Source organism: Camelina sativa, chromosome 2, assembly GCF_030686135.1.
Source record: "Camelina sativa cultivar CO46 ecotype springtype chromosome 2, ASM3068613v1".
Classification (NCBI taxonomy): Eukaryota; Viridiplantae; Streptophyta; class Magnoliopsida; order Brassicales; family Brassicaceae; genus Camelina; species Camelina sativa.
In genome coordinates, this window is record NC_141881.1 from 21,647,107 (window position 1) to 21,670,424 (window position 23,318).

The window sequence follows — 23,318 nt, forward strand, 5'->3', positions numbered from 1 at the left end:
TTTTCTTTTGTTAGTTCTATATTAATTACAGTGCAATAGCATTTTTCGTAATATGCCACATCAAAGCTGGTTAAAGTTCTAACAACATTGTTTAAATAAGTATCTAAAGATATTTTTAAAACATAAGCAATGTTGTATCTTAGTTTTAAAATATACATGTCATTATTAAATGATTTAGATATGCAAATATTTAATCTTAGTTTTATTAATAAAATTAAATTTTATAACTGTTCTAAATAGTTTGTTATTGTTTGATAAGATTTCTGAAACAATAAATCGAATCTGTTAAGTAATTTTATTAAATAATTTCACAAATATTATTTTATACACACCAATATAAGTTTTTCTTTTGTTAATTATTAAATAAATTAAAATGTAATAGCATTTTTTGTAATATGCCACATAATAGTAGGATTGAACTTTAACAACATTGCTTAAATAAGTATATAAAAATAATTGGCAGTCCAATTAGAAGGATTTTATAACATTTAAGTCATATAATATTATAAATTCTACTCCTCTTGAATTATATTCCTATTTAGATTTTTCTAATAATTTTGAATAGTCCCTTTAATAAGGTTGGGAAGTTGAAAGCGGTCTCTCTTAAAACACAAACATGTGTTTTCTAAAATTAAGATATATGTTGTTTATCATGGATGTACAAAAAATTCACTGAACTCATCCAATTTGCCTCTTATTTCGGGGAGACATCCTGATTTTGATCATACAATTGGTCGTTTAGTTTTGCAATATACATCATTCATTGTGGATTGATGTGTGTTTGATTTTCAAAGTAGATTGATTTCAGCTTGATTTGGTAGAGTTTTAATCACAATTTATAAGTTATTGCCTAAGCAAAATATAAAGTAATGGTTACAAATATATATTGTGAGCGATTGTCAATATATATATATATATATATATATATATATATATATATAAAGTTGAGTTTTGAAAGTTAGCCATTAACAGGATTTTGACACGTGTCAAGTTATTAATATGAGATTTTGACATGTGTAAAAGTTAATATTTAATAGGATAAATTTGAGATAATGACAAAAAAACAAAAAAAATTGTTTAAACAATATTAATAATGAAAAAGATAATTATCAAAAAATTACAAAAAATAAACAATTTAAAAAAAAACAATGATAAGGAGATTATATATTTCATAAAATTCAAAATTATAACTGATAGGCTCAAATTAATCCCTAGAACTATTCTCTCAAACAAGATATCAATATAGTACTTAGACCATCATTAGTGGAGTAACCCACCATAGTTCACATTAATTAATTATATAAATAATCATAAATTAAATAAAGCAACCCTAAAAGAATTTAAGCAAAATCAACATATTACTAGAGAACCCCAAAAAAGGTTACTCAAGTCAAAACAGAGAAGTCAAAACCCCAAATCTCTCTTCCACTAGAGAACTCCAACACACCATTGCTTAAGTCAAAACAGAGAAGTTTTTTTGTTTGTTGCAGCAAAAAAACAGAGCACATAGAGATTAGAGAAAAGAGTAGAGAAGAAGATGGGAGCACACACATTTAACAAGTTCAGTAGTGTCAATGTGACACCACCTACATCTCGCCGAGACTCTTGCTCGGAATCCACTAGAAGAAGAAACATAGATACAAATTACAAGTGTCTCACTCATCACTCACTCATGAACACTCTTTGTATCAACCTATGTTCTAATGAGAAAAACACTCCCCAAAGCTAAAGCTATTACATGCTTTCGCTCACCCTTCTAGCTACATAGTGTGCTACATAATGCGGTTCCATATGGTTCCAACTCTCTCTCACGACCTCATCTTCAATTTACTTGAATCATATGGAGAAAGAACAGAATCATCTTGGCTTCTAACCTGAAGCACTTTGATTCAACTTGTAGTGAATCTCACTAACAGTTTATACCATTGTAGACTCACCACAATAACATGTTTAAACAACTGAAACTAGAATAGAACCCGTGCTCAACCATCTTGTTAAAAACAAAACACACTAGCCACTTAAAAACTCATTACTAGCAACCATTAACATATCTCTTATCAGCAAAATGCTGATTAAAATTAAGAAACAAGATTAGATGGTTGTTACATAATATGAATACATATACAGGAGAGGAGATCACAAGAATAAGTAGTTGGACTCACATCTCAAGAAATTGCAGGATGAGATTTATTGACTAAGATTTATGAGTTCATTCCAAGAGAGAACTCTATTTTCATGGATAAGAACATGTCCAGGATTGGGATGAGAGATTTATCGTCGAAGGAAGAGCAAGAAGATGAATGGACCGAGTCAGCGAGTTTCTTCCGAGTGGACGGTTGGGATGAGACCAAGTGAGACTTCATGTGACCACCAAGTGCTCTGCCATTACAGAAACTCTTGGAACAGAGTTTGCATTTGTGTTTGTTCTGCATTTTTTTGCCAAAGAGAACCTGTGCCCACATTGTTATTTCCCTACCTCGTCCTTAACATCATACTCGCCCTGTCAAACGAACCAAACACATGAACATTTACTACTGCATACGAAACAAATCTGTTTGGTTGTTCTACAAAGAACTGACTAGAACTAAGAGCAATGAAACCAAAGCTGGACTTACTACCCCTCCCATTATAAAACCATTCTGAAGCATCATCATCTGCAACTAAATGAAACAAACAGATGAATGAAAAATTGCACAAACTACACTAGTTAGGAAAAGACGATACACTTAAATCCTACTGTTAACAGATTCGCAACAGCTTCAGCAATCAGTGCAACTCCGTTCTGTTAATTAAAAAAAAAAAAACTTAAACGATCAGAAGCGAAATTAAAGAGCAAAACCCAAGAATAAAAATATATCACAAACATGAATTGCACACCTGAGTACTGGCTGCGAGGTGAGGTATCACAGTGACCCGAGAAAGATACCCAATACGAAACTGATCGGAATCTTCAAAGAATCACCGTTGATCTCAATTCCTGAAGTCGAAGAGAAAGTATCATAAGAAGAAGAATCCAGATATGAAGCCGCCGGAGGCTGAGACTGAAAGGACCGACCTTTCTTTTTTTTTTAATAATAAATAATAAATATAATAAATAATTAAACTACAATTAGCGGTCCCATATCCACTAGCCACTTAACCACAATCACAACCAACAGCGGAATAACCAATCTCAATATCCAATAAATAACCAGTAATATAACCAATAAATATAACATCAACAATATCCAATAATCAAATGACAGGAAACATAGAACCAGCAACCTAGCAATATTCTAATGACCCAACTCTAACAACCTAGCAATGCCAGACAACATCAAACCGAGTCCCTAGAACATCCTCCTCTTCATTGCCTTGATTCCACGATCACACTTTGCCTTTACCTGCACCACAAACACACATTGCAATGCATGAGAATTTTATAAACACTCAGTAAGGCAATCCTCCCATCTACTGGGCTATACACACAAGCAATAGAGTCATCTCTAACCATCAAACAACAATCAACAATAACAAACCAGGACTCTGCATCGACCGACGCCAACATGCATCGACCGATACCAAATGGAGGTTGCATCGACCGACGCAAGATCTGCGTCGACCGATGCAAGGTTAACTTGCATCGACCGATGCTCCCAATGCATCGACCGACTCATGTTTGACATAACACGAAAACCCTAGAGTTCACGCGCCGTCCTCGCATTTGCATCGACCAACGCACAAAGTGCATCGACCGATGCAATGCCGAGCATTGTTTTTCTCTGAAGCTTCTCGCCCGATCTTCGTTCCTACAACCACAAAACTCGATCCCAAGCCACAAGAAAGCTTCCTAACGTCCATAGCAACAATCTAACAAGTCTAACATCACACAACAAGCAGATTAAAGAGTTCTCTAGCTTAGATAAGCCATGGTCCTGCACTTACCTTTGCCAAGACGAATCTGCACCTAAACACAAGAAGAAAACGCCTCTAGGAAGCTCCTACAACGTTCTAAGCCTCAGATCTCCCAAGAAACGCCACAAATCACCCAAAATCTCCAAAACTTCTCAAGAACTTTTTCCTCTCTTCTATTTCTCTCAAGAACGACCAAAAATCGGCTAATGAGACAAAAGAGTCGATTACACACGATGTAGGGGTTTCCTAGTCCCAAAACGCAGCGTTTAACTTAAGTCAATACGCAGAAACCTGAACCTGCATCGACCGATGCAACATCTGCATCGACCGATGCAACTCCCAAACCGTGGCTCGCGTAAAACATCTCAATGTCCTACCAACCACATATCCCCTCACTGGAATACCCCATGACCACACAAGGATCATATACATGCCACAAGGGCCAAACAAATATCCTAAAGAGGACCGCCACCAAGGCCAAACAAATGTCCTAAAGAGGACCCCCTAAACCGGCACTCTGGCTAAACAGCCCGCCACAAAGGCCATATGTCCCGAAGGACCATCTGTCCGGAAGGACCGTCTGTCCCGAAGGACCATCTGTCCCGAAGGACCGTCTGTCCCGAAGGACCATCTGTCCCGAAGGACCGTCTGTCCCGAAGGACTATCAGTCCAGAAGGACCGTCTGTCCCAAAGGACCATCAGTCCGGAAGGACCGTCTGTCCCGAAGGACCGCCTAAACAGGCACTCTGGCTAAACAGCCTGCCACAAAGGCCACACAATAACAAAAGAATATTGCCACAAAGGCCACACAATAACAAAAGAATACTGCCACACACGGGCACACTGACTCAAAAATCCACCACTAAAGTCACACAAGCCCCCTCCAAGGCTCTCCACTACTAAAATTGACAAATTCTAACTCTCGTAAAACTTTCCATATTTAGCACTTTCCATTTTTGGAAACTTTTATTTCAGGAAACTTTCCTCCAGAAACCCCGCCTCACGAAAACTTTGTACCCCGAGCACCACCTCATCTTGTTACTGAGTCGTACAACCAACCACCCCAAGCGACCGAGTAACAAGAGAGATGGGCTGGAATACTCCATTCCCGCTCCAGCCACGGATTACAGATGAAACCAGGCTAAACAAGCTCAAGTTGCGGCTTGCTTCTCATACCACTTCTTGAACCTTGCTTTCATCTTTGCCTCAGACTCCCAAGTCTGCTCCTCAACACCATCACAGTCCCACAGGACTCTCATCAAAGGAATCTTCTTCTTCCGAAGTTCCTTGATCCTCCTCTCGAGAACCCTCACTGGTCTCGCCTCCAAAGTCATGTTAGGCTGAAGATCCTCAGGAATCTTAGCCAACACTCGCTCACCCTCACGGAGACACTTCCGCAACATAGACACATGGAAAACCTTATGGAATGCACGCATAACCTCGGGTAACTTCAGTCTATATGCCACTGGTCCAACCCACTCAATCACTCTGAATGGACCCATATACCTCGGACTCAACTTAGTCTCTGATAATGACCTGTTCAGACCCTGCAACATGGCCATCTTGAGGTACACTCTATCTCCTACCTGAAACTCAAGATCTCTCCTCCTCCTATCGGCATAACTCCTCTGCCTATCCTGAGCCTCCTTCATGTTCAGCTTGAGAACCCGAATCTTCTCTGAAGTCTCCTGAACAAAACTAGCACCAAACATGCTCCTCTCCCCCACCTGAGTAAAACATAATGGTGTACGACATGGTCTCCCATACAAAGCCTCATAAGGAGCCATCTTAATACTCGCCTGATAACTGTTGTTGTAAGAAAACTCTACCATGTTCAGGTGATCTTCCCAATGGCCACCCCAATCCAACACACACATCCTCAGCAAATCCTCCAGCGTCTGGATCATCCTCTCAGACTGTCCATCTGTTTGGGGATGATAAGTTGTACTCATATGCACCTTAGTGCCCATCTCTGTCTGAAATGCCTTCCAAAACACCGAAGTGAACTTAGAATCCATATCAGACACAATGCTCGCTGGCACCCTATGCAATCTGACTATCTCTCTCATATACTTCTTAGCCAAGACCGCTGCTCCATCAGTCTTCTTAATGGCCAGAAAATGTGCTGACTTAGTCAACCGGTCCAGGATAACCCAAATAGCATCAAAAGTCCGTAACACTAGCAATCCTACCACAAAATCCATGGTGATCATATCCCACTTCCACTCAGGAATGGGTAAACTCTTCAGTAAACCGTTAGGAACCTGATGCTCAGCCTTTACTAGCTGACACACATCGCACCTCGAAACCCAACTAGCCACATCCTTCTTCATCCCGACCCAATGATAATACCTCTTGAGGTCACGGTACATCTTAGTCGCTCCTGGATGAATAGATAACTTGCTCGCATGAGCCTCTCTCAGAATCTCTTGCCTCAACTCCTCATCCTTGGGCACACAAACTCGACCGTGCACCAAGATAGTACCATTATCTGAGACCTGATACTCTGAATCCACATCCTTAGAGGCATTCACTAGCCCCAAATCCTTCTCCTGAGCCAACCGCACCCTACTCAGAAGATCTGCTCTATCAACTGCTTCCAAACTCAATGGTTCCTGTGAAATAGCACACAAGCTCAAAGCACTGATCTCCCCTACCAGAGACTCCATCTCCTGCTCCAGAGCCGAAGCTACTCTCTTCCGACTTAGAGCATCTGCAACCGTGTTAGACTTACCAGGGTGATAGGCTATCTCCAAATCATAATCTGCCACAAGCTCCATCCACCGCCTCTGCCTCAAATTCAACTCAGGCTGAGTGAATATATACTTCAGACTCTTATGATCTGTGAACACATGTACCTTTGCACCATAAAGATAAGATCTCTAAATCTTCAGGGCAAAAACTACAGCACCCATCTCCAAATCATGAGTAGGATAGTTGCCTTCATGTACCCGCAACTGCCGCGAAGCGTAGGCAATCACTTTCCCATGCTTGATTAGAACACACCTCAAACCAACTCTAGATGCATCTGTATAAACCACATAGGGTTCTCCCTGCTCAGGCAAAGCCAACACTGGCGCAGTAGTCAACATTTCCTTCAGGCTTGCAAAGCCTTCCTCACACTCTTCTGACCAAACAAAAGGAACATCTTTCCCTGTCAACTTAGTCATAGGACGTGCTCTGCTCGCAAACCCCTGCATAAATCTCCTCTAGTATCCTGCCAATCCAAGGAAACTCCTGATCTCTGTGGCATTCTGTGGTCTAGGCCAATCTCTGATAGTCTGAATCTTCTCTGGATCTACAGAAACCCCCTCTGCAGAAACAATGTGACCCAGAAAGCCCATCTCATGCTGCCAAAAACTACACTTGTTCAACTTGGCAAAGAACTTCTGCTCCCCCAGCTTCTCCATAACTGCCCTCAAATGCACTGCATACTCCTCAGGATTCTTAGAATAAACCAGGATATCGTCGATGAAAATGATGACAGACACATCCAGAAACTCCTGAAACACGCTGTTCATCAATCTCATAAACGCTGCTGGCACGTTAGTCAACCCGAAAGGCATCACCACAAACTCATAATGCCCATACCTTGTCCTGAAAGCAGTCTTCCTCACATCTGCCTCATCTATCGGTATCTGATGATAACCCGACGCCAGATCTACCTTGGAGAACCAAGTAGCACCCCTCAACTGATCCAACAACTCATCGATCCTAGGAAGAGGGTATTTGTTCTTCACAGTGACCCGGTTCAAACCCCGATAATCAATGCACAACCTGAAACTCCCATCCTTCTTCTTCACAAACAACACCAGCGCTTCCCACGGTGATACACTAGGACGGATGAATCCCTTACTCAACAAGTCCTCTAGCTGCTTCTTCAGCTCTGCCATCTCTGCTGGAGCCATTCTGTAAGGAGCCTTGGATAACGGCATCGTCCCCGGTTCTAGTTCAATGGTAAAAGGATCTGACCGAGATGGTGGTAATCCCTGCAAAGACTGAAACACATCCTCAAACTCCTACACTACTGGAATACCGCTAACCGTAGACTTCCCCACTGACTCTGGCATAGATATAGTAACCAGATAAGCCTCACGGCCTTCTCGATCATCTTCCCAGCCTGAATGGCTGAGATCATGAGACTCCCCGAAGTCGGTCTAATACCCTGAAACACCAACTTCTCTCCTGGGCGCTCAAACTCCACTCTACCCCGATGACAATCCAAATGCACCCTATGCCGATGCAGCCAATCCATCCCGAGAATAACATCATATAACTCCACTGGACTGATAAGCAAATCCGCTGGCCACGACTCTCCTGCGATCTGAATACTAATTTCTCTAGCTCGTCCAATCACTCTCAGGAACTCGCCTCCCTCAACTCTGACAACTCCTGAACGCTCTCCAGGATCCCCGCTGATCCCCGCACACTCTGCACACTCTGGAGTAATAAAGCTATGAGAAGCTCTAGAATCAAACATGACATGGGACTTAAAACCGCCCACCAACAAGGTCCCTACACAAACCTTATGTGTTGAAAACCTACCACTTTATCACAGGAAAACATAGAATCTGAACCTACTAAAAATTCACAAAGCTTAAGTACCAGAAATTATACCTGTGATCGCCCCGGCACTAGTTCCACCAGTCTCTGCTGTCGTGTAAACCCGTGGCGCCTGCTCAATCCGTGCCACCTGCTGACCTCCAGGCTGCAACTCTGCCACTGCTGCCGGCTGCAACTTGGGACACAAGGGCCTGATGTGCCCTGGCTCCCTGCAATGATAACATACTCGAGGCCCTGCCGTCGGAGCACTCCTCTTGGGACAGCTAGCAATCTTATGATCCTTGCTCCCGCACTTGAAGTAACTCGCACCACTCTGCTTCTGCATAGCCTCCCACTTCCTCTTGGTTCCCTGTGCAGGCCTACCGCCCCTGCTCGAACCACCCTGCTGCTGAGCCCTACTAGGCTGAACTGCTGGAGCTACCGCCACTGACTGTGCCCGGATATTCTCCTCAATCCCTGCTGCAGTCTCAACCAACTCTGCACGCGTAGCATAACTCCACCCTCTACAGTGAATCCTCAAATCACTGCGTAGGGCCCTTAAAAACCTCCTGATCTGAGCCTCCTCAGACTCCATATCCCGACCCTCATACCTCTGAAGTCGACTGAACTCCAAGTCAAGCACCCGCACTGACCGAGTTCCCTGAGCTAGCTGAAGGAACTGCACCTCCAACCTATCCAGTGCCTCTCTAGGGAAGTACTTGAGGTTGAACAACAAGACAAAGTCAGCCCAAGACATCTCCCTCTGCACTCTCCTGGCTGCCACAGAACTCCACCACAACTGAGCATCACCAATCAAATGGTGGACCCCAATATCCACCCAAAACTCCTCTGGACATCTCAGAGTATGGAAGTTACGTTCCACACTCGTCCTCCACGCCTCCGCGGCGGTAGGATCAGTACCTCCCGAAAACTGCTCGGTACGAATACGGCCCATCTTTGTCAGCATGCTGATATAACGAGAATGGACTCCCACATCCGCAGCCACTGGCTGCCGCTCCTCTGCCACCACTGGTGGAACTACCTGAGCCTGCGCAATGTCAGTACCATGGACTCCACCCGCTGGGACTCCCACACCCGGGACCCTAGCATCACCGGCCACTGGAGCATCAACACCGCCCCCTCCTGCCACACTCACGGAATCCCCCAGAACATCCTGCGACTCGCCAACACCCTCAGCTGTCACACTCTGGTCCTCGGTCTCACTAACCACTGGGACTCCGCCCCTACCACGACCACGTCCGCGTCCACGAACATGTCCGCATCCACGACCACGACCAGCCACAACATCACCTCTAGCCATCTGCATTACCATGAACAGAAGACTAAGCAAACAATTACTATTTAACACAGAAACATAAACTCACCGTGGAATCACACAGTCGGCTCGAAGAGGATGTTCTAAGACTCCATGCCACACACAATTGACTAACTCACATAATCCATCAAGACATGCAATCCCAAACATCACAACAGAAACCTAGTGAACCCAAACCTAGAACTGTAAGGGCTCTGATACCAAAATGAAAGGACCGACCTTTTTTGTTTTTTAAATAATAAATAATAAATATAATAAATAATTAAACTACAACTAGTGGTCCCATACCCACTAGCCACCTAACCACAATCATAACCAACAACAGAATAACCAATCTCAATATCCAATAAATAACCAGTAATATAACCAATAAATATAACATCAACAATATCCAATAATCAAATGACAGGAAACATAGAACCAACAACCTAGCAATGCCAGACAACATCAAACCGAGTCCCTAGAACATCCTCCTCTTCATTGTCTTCGATCACACTTTGCCTTTACCTGCACCACACACACACATTGCAATGCATGAGTATTTTATAAACACTCAGTAAGGCAATCCTCCCATCTACTGGGCTATACACACAAGCAATAGAGTCATCTCTAACCATCAAACAACAATCAACAATCAACAATAACAAACCAGGACTCTGCATCGACCGACGCCAACATGCATCGACCGATACCAAATGGAGGTTGCGTCGACCGACGCAAGATCTGCGTCGACCGATGCAAGGTTAACTTGCATTGACCGATGCAATGCCGAGCATCGTTTTCCTCCGAAGCTTCTCGCTGGATCTTCGTTCCTACAACCACAAAACTCGATCCCAAGCCACAAGAAAGCTTCCTAACATCCATAACAACAATCTAACAAGTCTAACATCACACAACAAGCAGATTAAAGAGTTCTCTAGCTTAGATAAGCCATAAGCCATGGTCCTGCACTTACCTTTGCAAAGACGAATCTGCACCTAAACACAAGAAGAGAAAACACCTCTAGGAAGCTCCTACAACGTTCTAAGCCTCAGATCTCCCAAGAAACGCCACAAATCACCCAAAATCTCCGAAACTTCTCAAGAACTTTTTCCTCTCTTCTATTTCTTTCAAGAACGACCAAAATAGGCTAATGAGACAAAATAGTCGATTACACACGATTTAGGGGTTTCCTAGCCCCAAAATGCAGCGTTTAACTTAAGTCAATACGCAGAAACCTGAACCTGCATCGATCGATGCAACATCTGCATCGACCGATGCAACTCCCAAACCGGGATTTCGATTCACGGATGTTACAGAGACGGAGGAGGTTTAACGGGGGAACATGATGGTTATATTGATCGAGCATTCAAATGGAGTAGATTATTATCGATACACCGATGAAAGCTTGGAGAAAATTCAGGATCTTAAGAACAAAAGCGAATGAGACATGACAGCAATTGTGATTGGAAGCCGATCCGAAGACAAATCGGTGTCAATCACCAAAGCCCTCGAGTTTAATCGATTTTTCTGGATTTGAGGTGAATCAGTGATGGATTCACCGTTAACCTCGAGAGAGAAAAGAGAAAGGGTTGCGAAAGAGAGAGAAGAAAATGAATAAAAATATATATATTTATCCGACAAGCAACCACATTTTGACACATACCGCTTCTTATGGGTTGCTTCCGTTCCTTCCTGAGAAGCGATTCTCGGATTTTAGACAGTATTATAGGATTTTTTTAATTTTTTTGGGACATAAATAAGAGAGCAACGCACTGAGTAACTCCCAGTAATCATGCTCTTAGGGGTCGAATCCACCGAGACTCAAGATCAAACACAATGGATTATAGAGTTTTGTTATTACGCTAAACAAGTTGATTTAAATTAAGAAAAAGCAATGCAAAGTATTAAAATAAAAGTGTTGTGAACTCAGAAAATCAAAAGGTTAAACCTAGGAAATTTCTCAGGTAATTATGAAATATCAAATCAATTAAATAATTAAGGTTCAAGCAATAAAAATCAGATCTAGAACTCTAAACTTTTGGTAAAATAATCAGTTCTCACTGCAATTATTATCTAAATTTAAAACCAGAAAATCCAAATCTCCTTGTAAAATTCTAAGTTAAAAATCAGCTTTAAGAACAGGTTTAGATAAGTTCACAAAATTATTAATTCAAATCTCTTTCTAAGAAATAATTTTGCTCATCAATGGTTTAATCAGGAAAACAATTATATTCTCATATCAATTTATTTCCCTAAGATAACAATTCTAGGTGATCAATCAAGAATTATTGTGAAGAACAACCAAGGATGAAGATCATAAAAGATTAAGAACCTTAAAAATCATAGATCTAATAAATCATAAAAACCCTATAAAAAATCCTAAACCTAACAGCAAATTATTCAGACATGTTTAATGAAGAACAAATCATAATTCTGAATAACATGCAATAGATATTGAAAAGTAAAAGAGGGAGTTTAGAAATCTTTTCTCTACAAAGAATTCTCTATCTCTCCCAGAAGCTCTCAAAACTCTTTCTCTCAAAAACTGCTAGAAAATAACTTAATGGTTTGTAAAAACCTAAAAATACTGTATATACATCCTAAAACACGTTCAGGAGCTTATGTTGCAATTAGAGAAGACTTTGGGCAAATTTGTAAAACTTCCAATTCTTGTACTCTCATCGGATAAACAGGAGTGTCGATTGATGCCCTTGTGGTGTCGATCGATGCCATGACTCTGATCCGACTCCAACTTGATTTCCTTCGGTAAAATGCTCCAAAATAATCCAAATTGTTCCATATTGCTCCATCCGTGCCAAAATCCTAGATAACCTGTAAAGACTCAAAAACAATCTAGAAACAAATCAAAAGACTCAAAAAGCACACTTATATCATGGTTAAAAACTGTAAAAACCATGATATATCAACTCCCCCAGACTTAGCCTTTGCTTGCCCTCAAACAAAACATAAACTTAGACCTGTGAAAGAGGTTTGAAAACATAGAATTCACTCAACTGCAGGTAACTGATCTTCGCACTCTTTATCACCTTGACTCTCAAGAACTTACTTCATATACTTTGTCAATTGAAAAGCATCAACATTCCTTACTCAAATCCCACAATCCTCCAGAATCTCTAGTCTCACCATTGCCATCTCATTACATAAATTAAAGCAAGTACAGGTGAGTTCTTACCTTGGTGTATCAAGCAGTGGCATATGGACTCTCTTCAGGCCAAGACATTCTTCATACATCTCCTTTCCTCTCTCTTTTCTCACTTCCAAAGAGTTGATGGCTCTCATATTGTTTTTTAATCAAAGGTGTAAGCGAATACCGGGGTCATTGGTAATTTACCTACCCCTCGCTTCCAACCTTTGTGTGATCATTTGACTTAAGAGTAGAATAATGCGGTCACTGGTAAGTACCTACCTCTCTAAACTGATCAAAATCATCTCATCTTTTATTCTCTTTTTTTTTAAGCACTGAAGGGAAGAGAGAGGGAAGACATACTTTGAAAAATTGCACTGTCTTGTATGGCCCGAAGAAGAAGTCTAGTCCACTGATTTCCACCTCCAAAGTAAGAGATTAAGTCCGGTTAAAATCCTGATAAAAGTTGAGACAACGTTGGTTGAACTAGATATTCTTTGAATAAGGGCTTTCAGGATTGTTGATACAGCTCATAATCTTTTCCACACTTCAGTTCTGAGGTCAAGCTTAGTCAAGAATCATTAGAGTGTTAGCCAAAGAACAAAAACCATTAGTTAGAGATCATAATTCAACAGAAATTTTTTGAAAAATTTGACTCAACTAAAACAAAAATACGGTTTTGACACAATTAAACAAAAACCAAGTTAGTAGTTAGTACTAACCTCCCCCAGACTTAAACAACACTGTCCCCAGTGTTATCAAGCAAGGGAAATGTAAAGAAACAAAAATGTGTTGAAAAATATTGTAATGAAAAATTGAACAGATTGTCGGGTTACCCATCGGTGTCGACCAACACCATTCAAGGCGGCATCGATCGACACCCTCGGCGAATGGTGAATTCTTGGCCGAAACTCCTTGTTAGTTGCAGTTAGTTGTGTTCATGTGTTGTTGGATCAATCCTTTGATGTTAATTCTGTTAAGAAGCACTCAAACACAAACACAGGTTAAAAGCAACATGATATATAGATAGTTCATAAGTTCAAACAAATTTCAAACACAAACTGACTCAAAGCAAGAATAAAAATGACTCAATCCTAAAAAGAGAAAAGATAATGAAAACCATGATCAAACGCTAAAATTCAGCAGAAACATCATCATCATCATCATCATAATCATCAGAGACGGGATCAGCAGATGGTGAAGATGGCGAAGGTGACCTGCGCCTAGTAGGCCTGGTAGGACGAATGCAGCCACACTGAAAAGTCGAGCCATACCATTCCAGATGGCACGCAAAGCAGAAACCACATAGGTCTAATGAGCTCCCTGGTCCATAGTGGCAGGATCCTGCGGTGGCTCTGGAAACTCAAATGTCGCGGTCCCAGAAGAAGAACCAAACTCAAAACCCCTAGCAGGGTTAGGAGCAGCTGCAGCAGCAGAAGCAGTCCGCAGAGTGCGATGGCGACGGGAAGGAGGACAAGCAATGTAGTCATCAGCAGAAGGGCGAAAACGTAACTGCTCTGGATCATGACCAATGGTAGTAAGATCGGGTCACGGAAGGCGAACAAAGTGCTCTCCTGTGTCATCAACAAACCTCCACAACAAACCCGGTTTTAGCCAATGTGCACTCCTCAAATACTGCTCATCCATAAGATGTCTCTTAGTGACAACACTATAACCATGAGTAGGAATTCTCTTGAATTGAAGAATAGCAGTAATAAGGCTCCCCACAGCCTCTTTCTTAGTGCTAGTACCCAGAAATGGCTTGGTCTGCAGATAAACCAAGTAGTGTGCAAAAACAGCTCCAAAGTTGAGGAGCATAGGGTCACGACGCTCATCAGTAGACATAGAAAGAATCATGTTGCCAACACCACAACTCATAAAGTAGAGCTCTGTAGCTCTCATCTTGTTAGGTTCCATCTTACACTGAAAAGTGGTAGCAACAGCTCTAAAGATATACCTGAGTACAGGATGGCGGACCTCTGATTGAAGCATCTTCTTGGAATGATACACACCAAGTCCTATGTAAAACCACAAAAGAGAGAGATCCTCATAATGCTTGGGCAAAGCAACTTTTTGATATCAACGGACCCAACCAAATACATCACAAAGATGAGCAAAAGTGATACTATAAGGCATTCCGTTAATGAAAAAATGCAGTTCACCGTCTATTGCCATCGGTGCCTGCTCAGTCTGATAAGTGATCCTAACAGAAGCCATGAACTGTTGCACTAAATCCGGATAAAGATCATACTGCTTAGTACAGATTGTTCCTAAACTCATTTTATCAAGCAAAGCCAAGACCTCATCATAAATTTCCATCCTATGAAGAATAGCAGGATCAACAAACCTTGTAGGCTCAATCTCAACTTCCAGCCATGCATTGTAGAGCATTGTCTCATAATCTCCCCAAACACCCACTGTTCTATTGATGAATTCAGGCTTTCCAAGCTCAGCAAGCTTGTTATTGGGCCATTCTCTCTCAGTTGGAATTGGTTGATTCTCTTCTTTTGGCCATGGGAACCGAGATTGGATGGGAGATGGAAGAGAGAGATCAGGTAGAGTTGTGGAAGCTCTCGTCGGAGGTCGTGGAGGCTGAGCAGCAGTCGCCGGAACTGGCGGAGGCGGACGGCGGGTGGTCTTGCGAGTTGGGCGAGTTTGAAGAGAAAGCTTTGCCGTCATTGGTTCGAGCCTTCTTGTTGGATGCCATCACTCCAAAACACGAAATTGACGAGAGGAAATCGAGAGGATTAGAGCTTTGAATCACTCAAAACGGAGCTATATCGGAGAAGTTATGAGTAATCTAGGGTTCAGCTCGATTTTGTGTCGAATGGAGGAAGAAGAAGAAGACTCGGGATTTTAATCATCCATTCCTCGGTTTTAATGGTGTCGACCGATGTCCATTTAAGTGGTATCGATCGATGCTTCTTCTGTCGGACCCGGCCCATTTTCGATCACAAGCCCAATGAGCTTTAAAACCCAGATAAATCAAACCCGAATGCTTTGTCTCGTTTTTGGTCCGTCAATAGTGTTGACCGACACCCAGGTGGTATCGGTCGATGCTTTGCTCTGATCAATGATAATCGAAACTTTTTCCTAAAACAATGAAAACTCAAAACCAAAATTTAATATGTTAGTGATCCTAAAAGCAAAAATTCAAAATAATTAATTCCTACCATTGGGTTGCCTCCCACTCAGCGCTTGTTTTAAGTCATTAGCTTGACTTGGCAGCGGATTAGGCAGAGGGTGCATCATCCAAACGCACAATGTGTCCGTCTAGTATCTCAGCTTTTGCCCAATAGTGTTTCACCCTTTGGCCATTAACAGTAAAATTATCTCCTTTAGAGTTCAACAACACAATAGCTCCATATGGTCTGACTTCTTGAACAGCAAAAGGACCAGACCAGCGGGAATGCAGCTTTCCAGGAAACAGCTTCAAGCGAGAATTATAAAGGAGAACCTGGTCATTAGGCTCAAAGTGTCTAGAGATGATCTTCTTATCATGATATGCCTTGGTCCTCTCCTTGTACAGCTTAGAATTCTCAAATGCATGAAATCTCAGCTCATCCAACTCATTCAACTGCACTAACCTTCTCTCTCAAGCTGTCTTGGCATCAAAATTCATCAACTTAACTGCCCAAGCTGCTTTGTGCTCTAACTCCACTGGTAAATGACATGCTTTCCCATAAAGTAGATGGAAAGGAGTAGTGCCAAGTGGTGTCTTATATGCAGTTCTATAAGCCCAAAGTGCATCATCAAGCTTCATAGCCCAATCTTTCCTTGTAACACCCACTGTTTTCTCTAGAATCTCCTTAATCTGCCTGTTGGAAACCTTAACTTGTCCACTGGTCTGAGGATGATATGGACTAGCCACTCTATGTTGAACACCATACTTTTTCAGCAGCTTCTCAAACACTTTATTGATAAAGTGCTTACTTCCATCACTGATCACAATTCTAGGAATGCCAAACCGCGGGAAGATAGTGGTCTTAAACAGCTTAAGAACCACATCAGAATCATTCTTTGGACTTGCAATTGCTTCAACCCACTTGGAGACATAATCAACAGCCACTAAGATGTATTGATTCTTGTAAGAGGAAGGGAATTGACCCATAAAGACAATGCCCCAGCAATCAAAAACTTCAACCTCAAGGATAAAGTTTTGTGGCATCTCATGCATCTTACTAATCTGACCTTTCCGCTGACAAGCATCACATCTAGAGACAAACTCATTAGCATCCTTGAACATTGTTGGCTACCAAAACCCAGCTTGTAGAACCTTAGACACTGTCTTGAAAGTAGCAAATGTCCAGCATAATCTGACCCATGGCAGTGAAATAGAACATCAGGAACCTCAGTCTCAGCTAGAAATCTTCTATAAACACCATCAATGCAATGCTTATACAAATAAGGCTCATCCCAACATTATCTCCTTAGCTCTCTCAAGAACCTCTTCTTATGATAGCCTGTAAATTTGTCTTAGTCTTTTCCTATACTATATTATAGACCAAATCAAATAATATACACACACAACATTATAAGAAGAGAAAAAGTAACATAGCCTTAGTTATACACTAGTCATACAAAATAGAAACCAGAATAATAGTACTATCTTGTTGCAATGTACTCTAAAAAAAAAAGAGTTTACTCTTACAAATAAATATATACAAAATTAATACTAATAAAGTATAATTATTTGACATTTGATTTTGAGAATTGTTATAGTTCTACAACTCCAGCTTTTGATTTTTCGGTTTAGGTTCTATAGATCTCAATTTTTTTAGAAAAAATAATATTTTGGGTTGATATTAAATGAAATGTTTTTTTTTTTTGGACAAACGATATTAAATGAAATGTAAAAGTAATTAACTATGGTTAATTTGTATTTACTTGATCAATTAAAAATATAATTTTGAATAGAAGTTAGTTTTTGTCGTTTAATAAATAATTAAAATAAATTATAAATACAATTGTGGTTCAGTTGCACCAACCAAATTCGCATTTTGCTACCATATAAATTTTATTTCCGTGTTATTCACATTATAATAAAGTTGACTAAATTTCAATTCGATTCAGTTTGGTCCGGTTCGGTTCGGTTACAACGCCGACGCGGAAATTAAAACCTTTTTAACTGCAAAATTAATGAAGAGATACACTACGTAATAGAATATTCCTGACTGACGCGTAAGCCTCCTCCTCTCTCTGATTACTTCGTCTCCAGGGTAATCGATCTCCCTCTCTCTCATCTCATCTCTCTCTCCTCGTGAAATCACCATGAGTATGGAAGCATCGGAGCTACAGGATCTCTCCGACGACGCCGATTACGCTGCTTCTCAACAACAAGTTTGCATTTCTTACTTCCTCTTTCCTTCTCTTCCTTTCTCAATTTTTTGATTCAACACGATCGTTGTGATTTTCAAAATCAAAATTCTCCGCCTAAGGCGAATTTGTATTCGTTCTTTGTTTGATTTCGATCTCCAAGTTATTCCCCCGTTGGATTGATCGTTTGATTTTGTTTCTCTCCGTCTCTTGATTTTGTTAGGGATCGGCTAGTATGATGCGTTCAAATAGCGGAAAGAGAAGTTCACCTAGTGAACACGACGACGCTGAATTGATATATTTGAAAGATAACGTTGCAATTCATCCTACACAGTTCGCTTCTGAGAGGATTAGTGGTAGATTGAAGTTAACTAAGCAAGATTCTGTTCTCTTCTTGGTAATTTGATCAATCAATCAAATCATTGCAACTCCTTTTTTTTTTTATATACTAATCTTCTTTATGATCCCATTGGAATTAAGAAGGTTGATTTGATTTCTTGATGTATAGTTTGGTTTTCGTTTTTTTTTTTTCACTTTCTTCCACTTTTTTGATTCTTGCGTTTGATATGTGGCTAGTCGTGGATTCCGTACAAGGGGCAAACCTCAAATGCAAAGCTATCAGAGAAAGGTAATTAGGGTTCGTTTAACTGAATTAGTATATGTTGGTATTGGAGATGATGCCTTACCTTTGTTCTTAGTTTCTATATGTTTTCTAGACAGGAGTCTGTATACCATTACTGCAGTTCCGTTCACAGAAGTGAGGTCCATCAGGCGACATACTCCTGCTCTCGGATGGCAGTATGTAATCGTTGTTTTGTCTTCTGGTAAGGAAAAACCTTCGATTGTTTTCTTTTGTTTGGGTATATTTATGATGAAAATCTTGAATCACTGTTTGGGATGCTCAATTGCTTCAACAGTGTAATGATTGCTAAGTCTTCCTAGTGTGTTTTGACACTGGTTAATGGGATGGGATTCCTTTAAATGACTTGCAGGACTTGCATTTCCGCCTCTGTATTTCTATAATGGAGGAGTCAGGGAGTTTCTAGCCATAGTGAAGCAGCATGTATATCTTGCAAGGTTTGTAACTGATGTGAGATAGTTTTGTTCCTGTGCCTGTATTAATATTCTTATTTGTGGAGAACATGTCATTATCTTTTATTCGGTTACTGTATTAAAGTAGCTTAGGAATGCACATCGTCAATGAATCACTGGTTTCTGACTGGCTTTGATAGCTCTTGTTACTGAATCATTAGGGAGACCTGGCATGTAAATATTTGGATGACTAGCTTTTATTGATTGTATGGAATTGGATGACTCGTTACAGAGTTATGCCACAAAGAAAATATTCGTAACTATAGTCTTACATGATATTAGCTTTCTATAGGTCGGCAGAAGATGCAAATGTGTTCCTTGTGAATGATTTTCAGAGTCCCTTGCAGGTAATTATACCAAATCACATTATGTTGGGTGAAGTGATGATTTTGGTTTATCTTATGGGCTAATACATTTTTATCATAATATCTAACAGAGAACTCTGTCTTCATTGGAGCTGCCAAGTTCACTGCCAGTAGCAAGTGGATTATACCCGTCAGACGGAGGAACTTCTAATGAAAATCAAGGGAGAGCAAGTGCAGATGCTGGTAACAGAGTTTCTAGCGTTTCCCAGTATGGCTTGAGAAAGCAAAAGAGTCATGATCCTACTCGGGATCTTTCAATTCATCTTCTAGAAAAGTTTTCACTGGTTACCAAATTTGCTCGAGACACAACCACCCAGTTGTTTTCTGAAAATAACGGCTTTGGTTCCATTGACAAGAGATGGAATAATCAACCCGTGCATAGTTATCCTGAAAAGTTGTCAAATATTGCTGAAGAAAAGCATCATGAAAACCCTCATAGTTACCCTGAAAATGACCCTTTCAAGGATGAAGAAATCTCTAATGACGTTGATGTCCCTGCTGATCCCTTAGAGGTGAGTATCACTTTACTTTTGGTTATAAGCATTAGCATGTTGATGGAAACTATATCGGTATATTGTGAGTCTTCATGTACTTCAATATCTAGTTTTTCTTTTTCTTTTCATATCGGTATATTGTGAGTCTTCTATTTTCCCTATTGACTAAAATCCATACATCGTAAATTTTTTCCTTGTCTGATTCATTTTGGATGCCCAATTGACTTTCACCATGACCTTGGTATTTTAGTTATCCTACCCGGCATAATTTGAGTGCTCCCATTAGTGGACTTTGCATGCATGTCAGTTGTGCTTGTACTCTCAGTTAGTTGAAACACTACCTAGATACTAGTGATTAGTGAGTTACAGCACCTTTGGTTTTTCTTGTTACAATTTGTTGAAAACAGAGCTTTGAAAGTTTTTTTTTTAAATTCAAGAGCAATCAATTATATAAATTAAGCGTGTTGAGCATTGGTTTTAATGATCAGCTTTAGTTGATACTCACATCTACAGTATATGTGGTTGCTTCACCTTGTATTAGCAATATAAAACATCTATGGATATTTCCTTTCTATGCTTTATTAACACCAAATATCCGGAACTGATGGTTAGCTGGCTACTCGTAATGGCACGTGTACAGTATGGGACTCATGAATTTATTTGCTCTTTTGCAGTTTAATAAATTAAGTCTAGTGTGGGGAAAACCTAGGCAATCACCGATGGGGCATAAAGAGGTACGCATTTTCGAATTCTGCAATTTTTCAGTGTCCAGAAAGTTTAGAGAGGAAATTGTTTTGGTGCTGTGGTACTTTGTTTAGTAATGATATATAGCCAAGCATTGTAGTTGAGTGTAGTATATCGACAGAGAATGTGCAACCTGGTAGGGAATATGTTTTGCTTCTTTGTTTGCGAAGCGTATGTTTAATCATTTGTTTAAATTCAAACTTTTGGTGGATCTCAGTTCACAGCATTCTTGGATTCTGAAGGGCGAGTTGTGGAATCAAAAGCTCTTCGAGAGAGAGTTTTCTATGGAGGCATTGAGCACCAACTGCGAAGAGAGGTTAACTTTCTATTTCATATGAAATCTTAATTAAAAAGTAGGCGTGCGTTATTAAATGCTGATTAATTTTGGAGGATCATCATTGTAGGTCTGGCCCTTTCTCTTGGGATATTACACATATGACTCGACATATGCAGAGCGAGAATATCTTCGATCTGTCAAACGGATGGAATATGCAACATTGAAACAGCAGTGGCAGGTTCATTCATCATCATATCACATCATATCTAGATTTCTTAATTGGCTATGTAGTTCCTTTTCCCTATGATGTCTGAACTATTTACAGATTTTGACCGTTCGTAATGTAGTTTATTTCACACATGTTTGATGGACTCTTAACTAAAACAATTTTTTTTGACAGAGCATTTCTCCTGAACAAGCAAAAAGATTTACAAAGTATCGGGAGAGAAAAGGGTTGATAGATAAAGATGTGGTAAGAAGGGTTTGAGAATTTTGATTATGTGGTGTGCCTTTTTCGTCGAATTCCAATTGAGCTATCTCTCGTTTATTCTTTTGTAGGTAAGAACTGATAGGGCATTTGAATACTATGAAGGGGATGACAATCTTAATGTCAATAGCATGCGTGATATTCTGTTAACCTACTCCTTCTACAATTTTGACCTGGGTTACTGCCAGGTATTTATCAGTTTTCATAGTTCATTCTTATAACTGGATCACAAGTTGGCGGTGTCCTTACTATTCTGTCTGCATATTTAGTGTCAGTGCTCCCACTTAGCGTATAAGCAGAGATGCTGGACACTCTTATTTTTTGGCTTTTTCTTTGAATCCACTGTGTGGCTTAACGGACAAATGTTTTTCTGGTTATTAGGGAATGAGTGATTATCTGTCGCCTATCTTGTTTGTGATGGAGGATGAATCAGAATCCTTTTGGTGTTTCGTGGCACTGATGGAACGCCTTGGACCCAACTTTAACCGTGACCAGAACGGGATGCATACTCAGCTCTTTGCACTCTCTAAGGTCTAATTTTGTCTTGTTGAGAACACCTCTACAGTTTACCTTTTTTTCTTCTATTTCTCCGTTTCTATCAGCATTCAGTATCAATGTTGGGATCTGAATCTGGTTCCCTTTCATTTTCATTGTCCCACAGCTGGTGGAGTTACTCGATATCCCGCTTCATAATTACTTTAAGGAGAACGACTGCTTGAACTACTTCTTCTGTTTCCGCTGGATCCTGATTCAGTTCAAAAGGTTTGTTTCTTCTTTTCTGCCTCTTTCTTGTTATTGCTTAGATGTTCCACAACCTCGTTTTGGGCTGGAAAATAAAATCACTGTTACCCTATAAAAATTTGGGTGTCTGGAGTTTAACATTTATTGGTATTTCATTATTCGTCGGGAAATGGATATCGTTTGTGATCAGTTAACCATTTTACCTGTTCTGCAATACCCGCTCGAAACCCTTCCAATGTCTGAGATATCTACAGCAAGTGCACTGTCTAAAATAGCCAAAATACAGTTACATCACACTTTGAATGTGAATGCCCCAATATTATTTTCTTATTTTCAAGAAGAGATCTCGTAAGTTTTACTGTGTTGTATTTGATTCTGGTGACAATGTGTCTCAGGGAGTTTGAGTACGAGAAGACAATGGAGCTGTGGGAGGTGTTATGGACTCACTACCTCTCAGAACACCTTCACCTATATGTCTGTGTGGCGATCTTGAAGCGATGCCGCAGCAAGATAATGGGAGAACAGATGGATTTTGACACTCTCCTAAAGTTCATCAATGAGCTGTCTGGGCATATTGACCTTGATTCGACAATCAGAGATGCCGAAGCACTTTGCATATGTGCTGGTGAAAATGGCGCTGCAAGTATCCCTCCAGGAACCCCTCCTTCTTTGCCACTTGATGAGGTTATGTTATACCCTCTAGAAGATGATGTTTTGTAAGTATTACAATGTTCTTTTTTTCTTCAGGACATGTTACCACAATTTGGATTGAGTTTTACTAGTATACAATGATTAAGAGTCAATGGACATGTTTTTTCTTTTATTTTTTCCACTTGGTTGGTAGTCTGGTGAGTCTGGTCTAAAATAGTTAAGGTACAGGTATTGTGCTGCAGTTGATATAAT

General features: G+C 40.4%; 1 protein-coding gene across 2 annotated transcripts; it reads left to right on the forward strand.

Annotated features, from left to right (window-relative positions):
* Window positions 1-17,994: 17,994 nt before the first annotated feature.
* On the forward strand, window positions 17,995-23,238 carry LOC104727681 (uncharacterized). Of its 2 annotated transcripts, none has more exons than XM_087486984.1 (15): window positions 17,995-18,239; window positions 18,439-18,612; window positions 18,792-18,843; window positions 18,932-19,039; window positions 19,208-19,292; window positions 19,600-19,654; window positions 19,744-20,184; window positions 20,841-20,900; window positions 21,128-21,226; window positions 21,315-21,425; window positions 21,588-21,659; window positions 21,746-21,862; window positions 22,056-22,205; window positions 22,336-22,436; window positions 22,811-23,238. In XM_087486984.1, the coding sequence occupies exons 1-15, from the start codon at window positions 18,171-18,173 to the stop codon at window positions 23,133-23,135; spliced, it is 2,019 nt and encodes a 672-aa protein (XP_087343110.1). In that variant the 5' UTR covers window positions 17,995-18,170; the 3' UTR covers window positions 23,136-23,238. The 2 variants fall into 2 exon arrangements, with proteins under 2 accessions (XP_087343110.1, XP_087343101.1); XM_087486975.1 differs by having other exon boundaries at window positions 18,049-18,239; window positions 18,914-19,039.
* Window positions 23,239-23,318: the final 80 nt, after the last annotated feature.

What these genes read in the sequence shown, in the direction of transcription:
- LOC104727681 (XM_087486975.1), top strand. Translation starts at nt 18,171, where the DNA reads ATGAGTATGGAAGCATCGGAGCTACAGGATCTCTCCGACGACGCCGAT. An exon ending in AATCGTTGTTTTGTCTTCTG is followed by an intron (nt 19,040 to 19,207) that starts GTAAGGAAAAAC and finishes AATGACTTGCAG; the next exon opens with GACTTGCATTTCCGCCTCTG. An exon ending in ATCCTGATTCAGTTCAAAAG is followed by an intron (nt 22,437 to 22,810) that starts GTTTGTTTCTTC and finishes AATGTGTCTCAG; the next exon opens with GGAGTTTGAGTACGAGAAGA.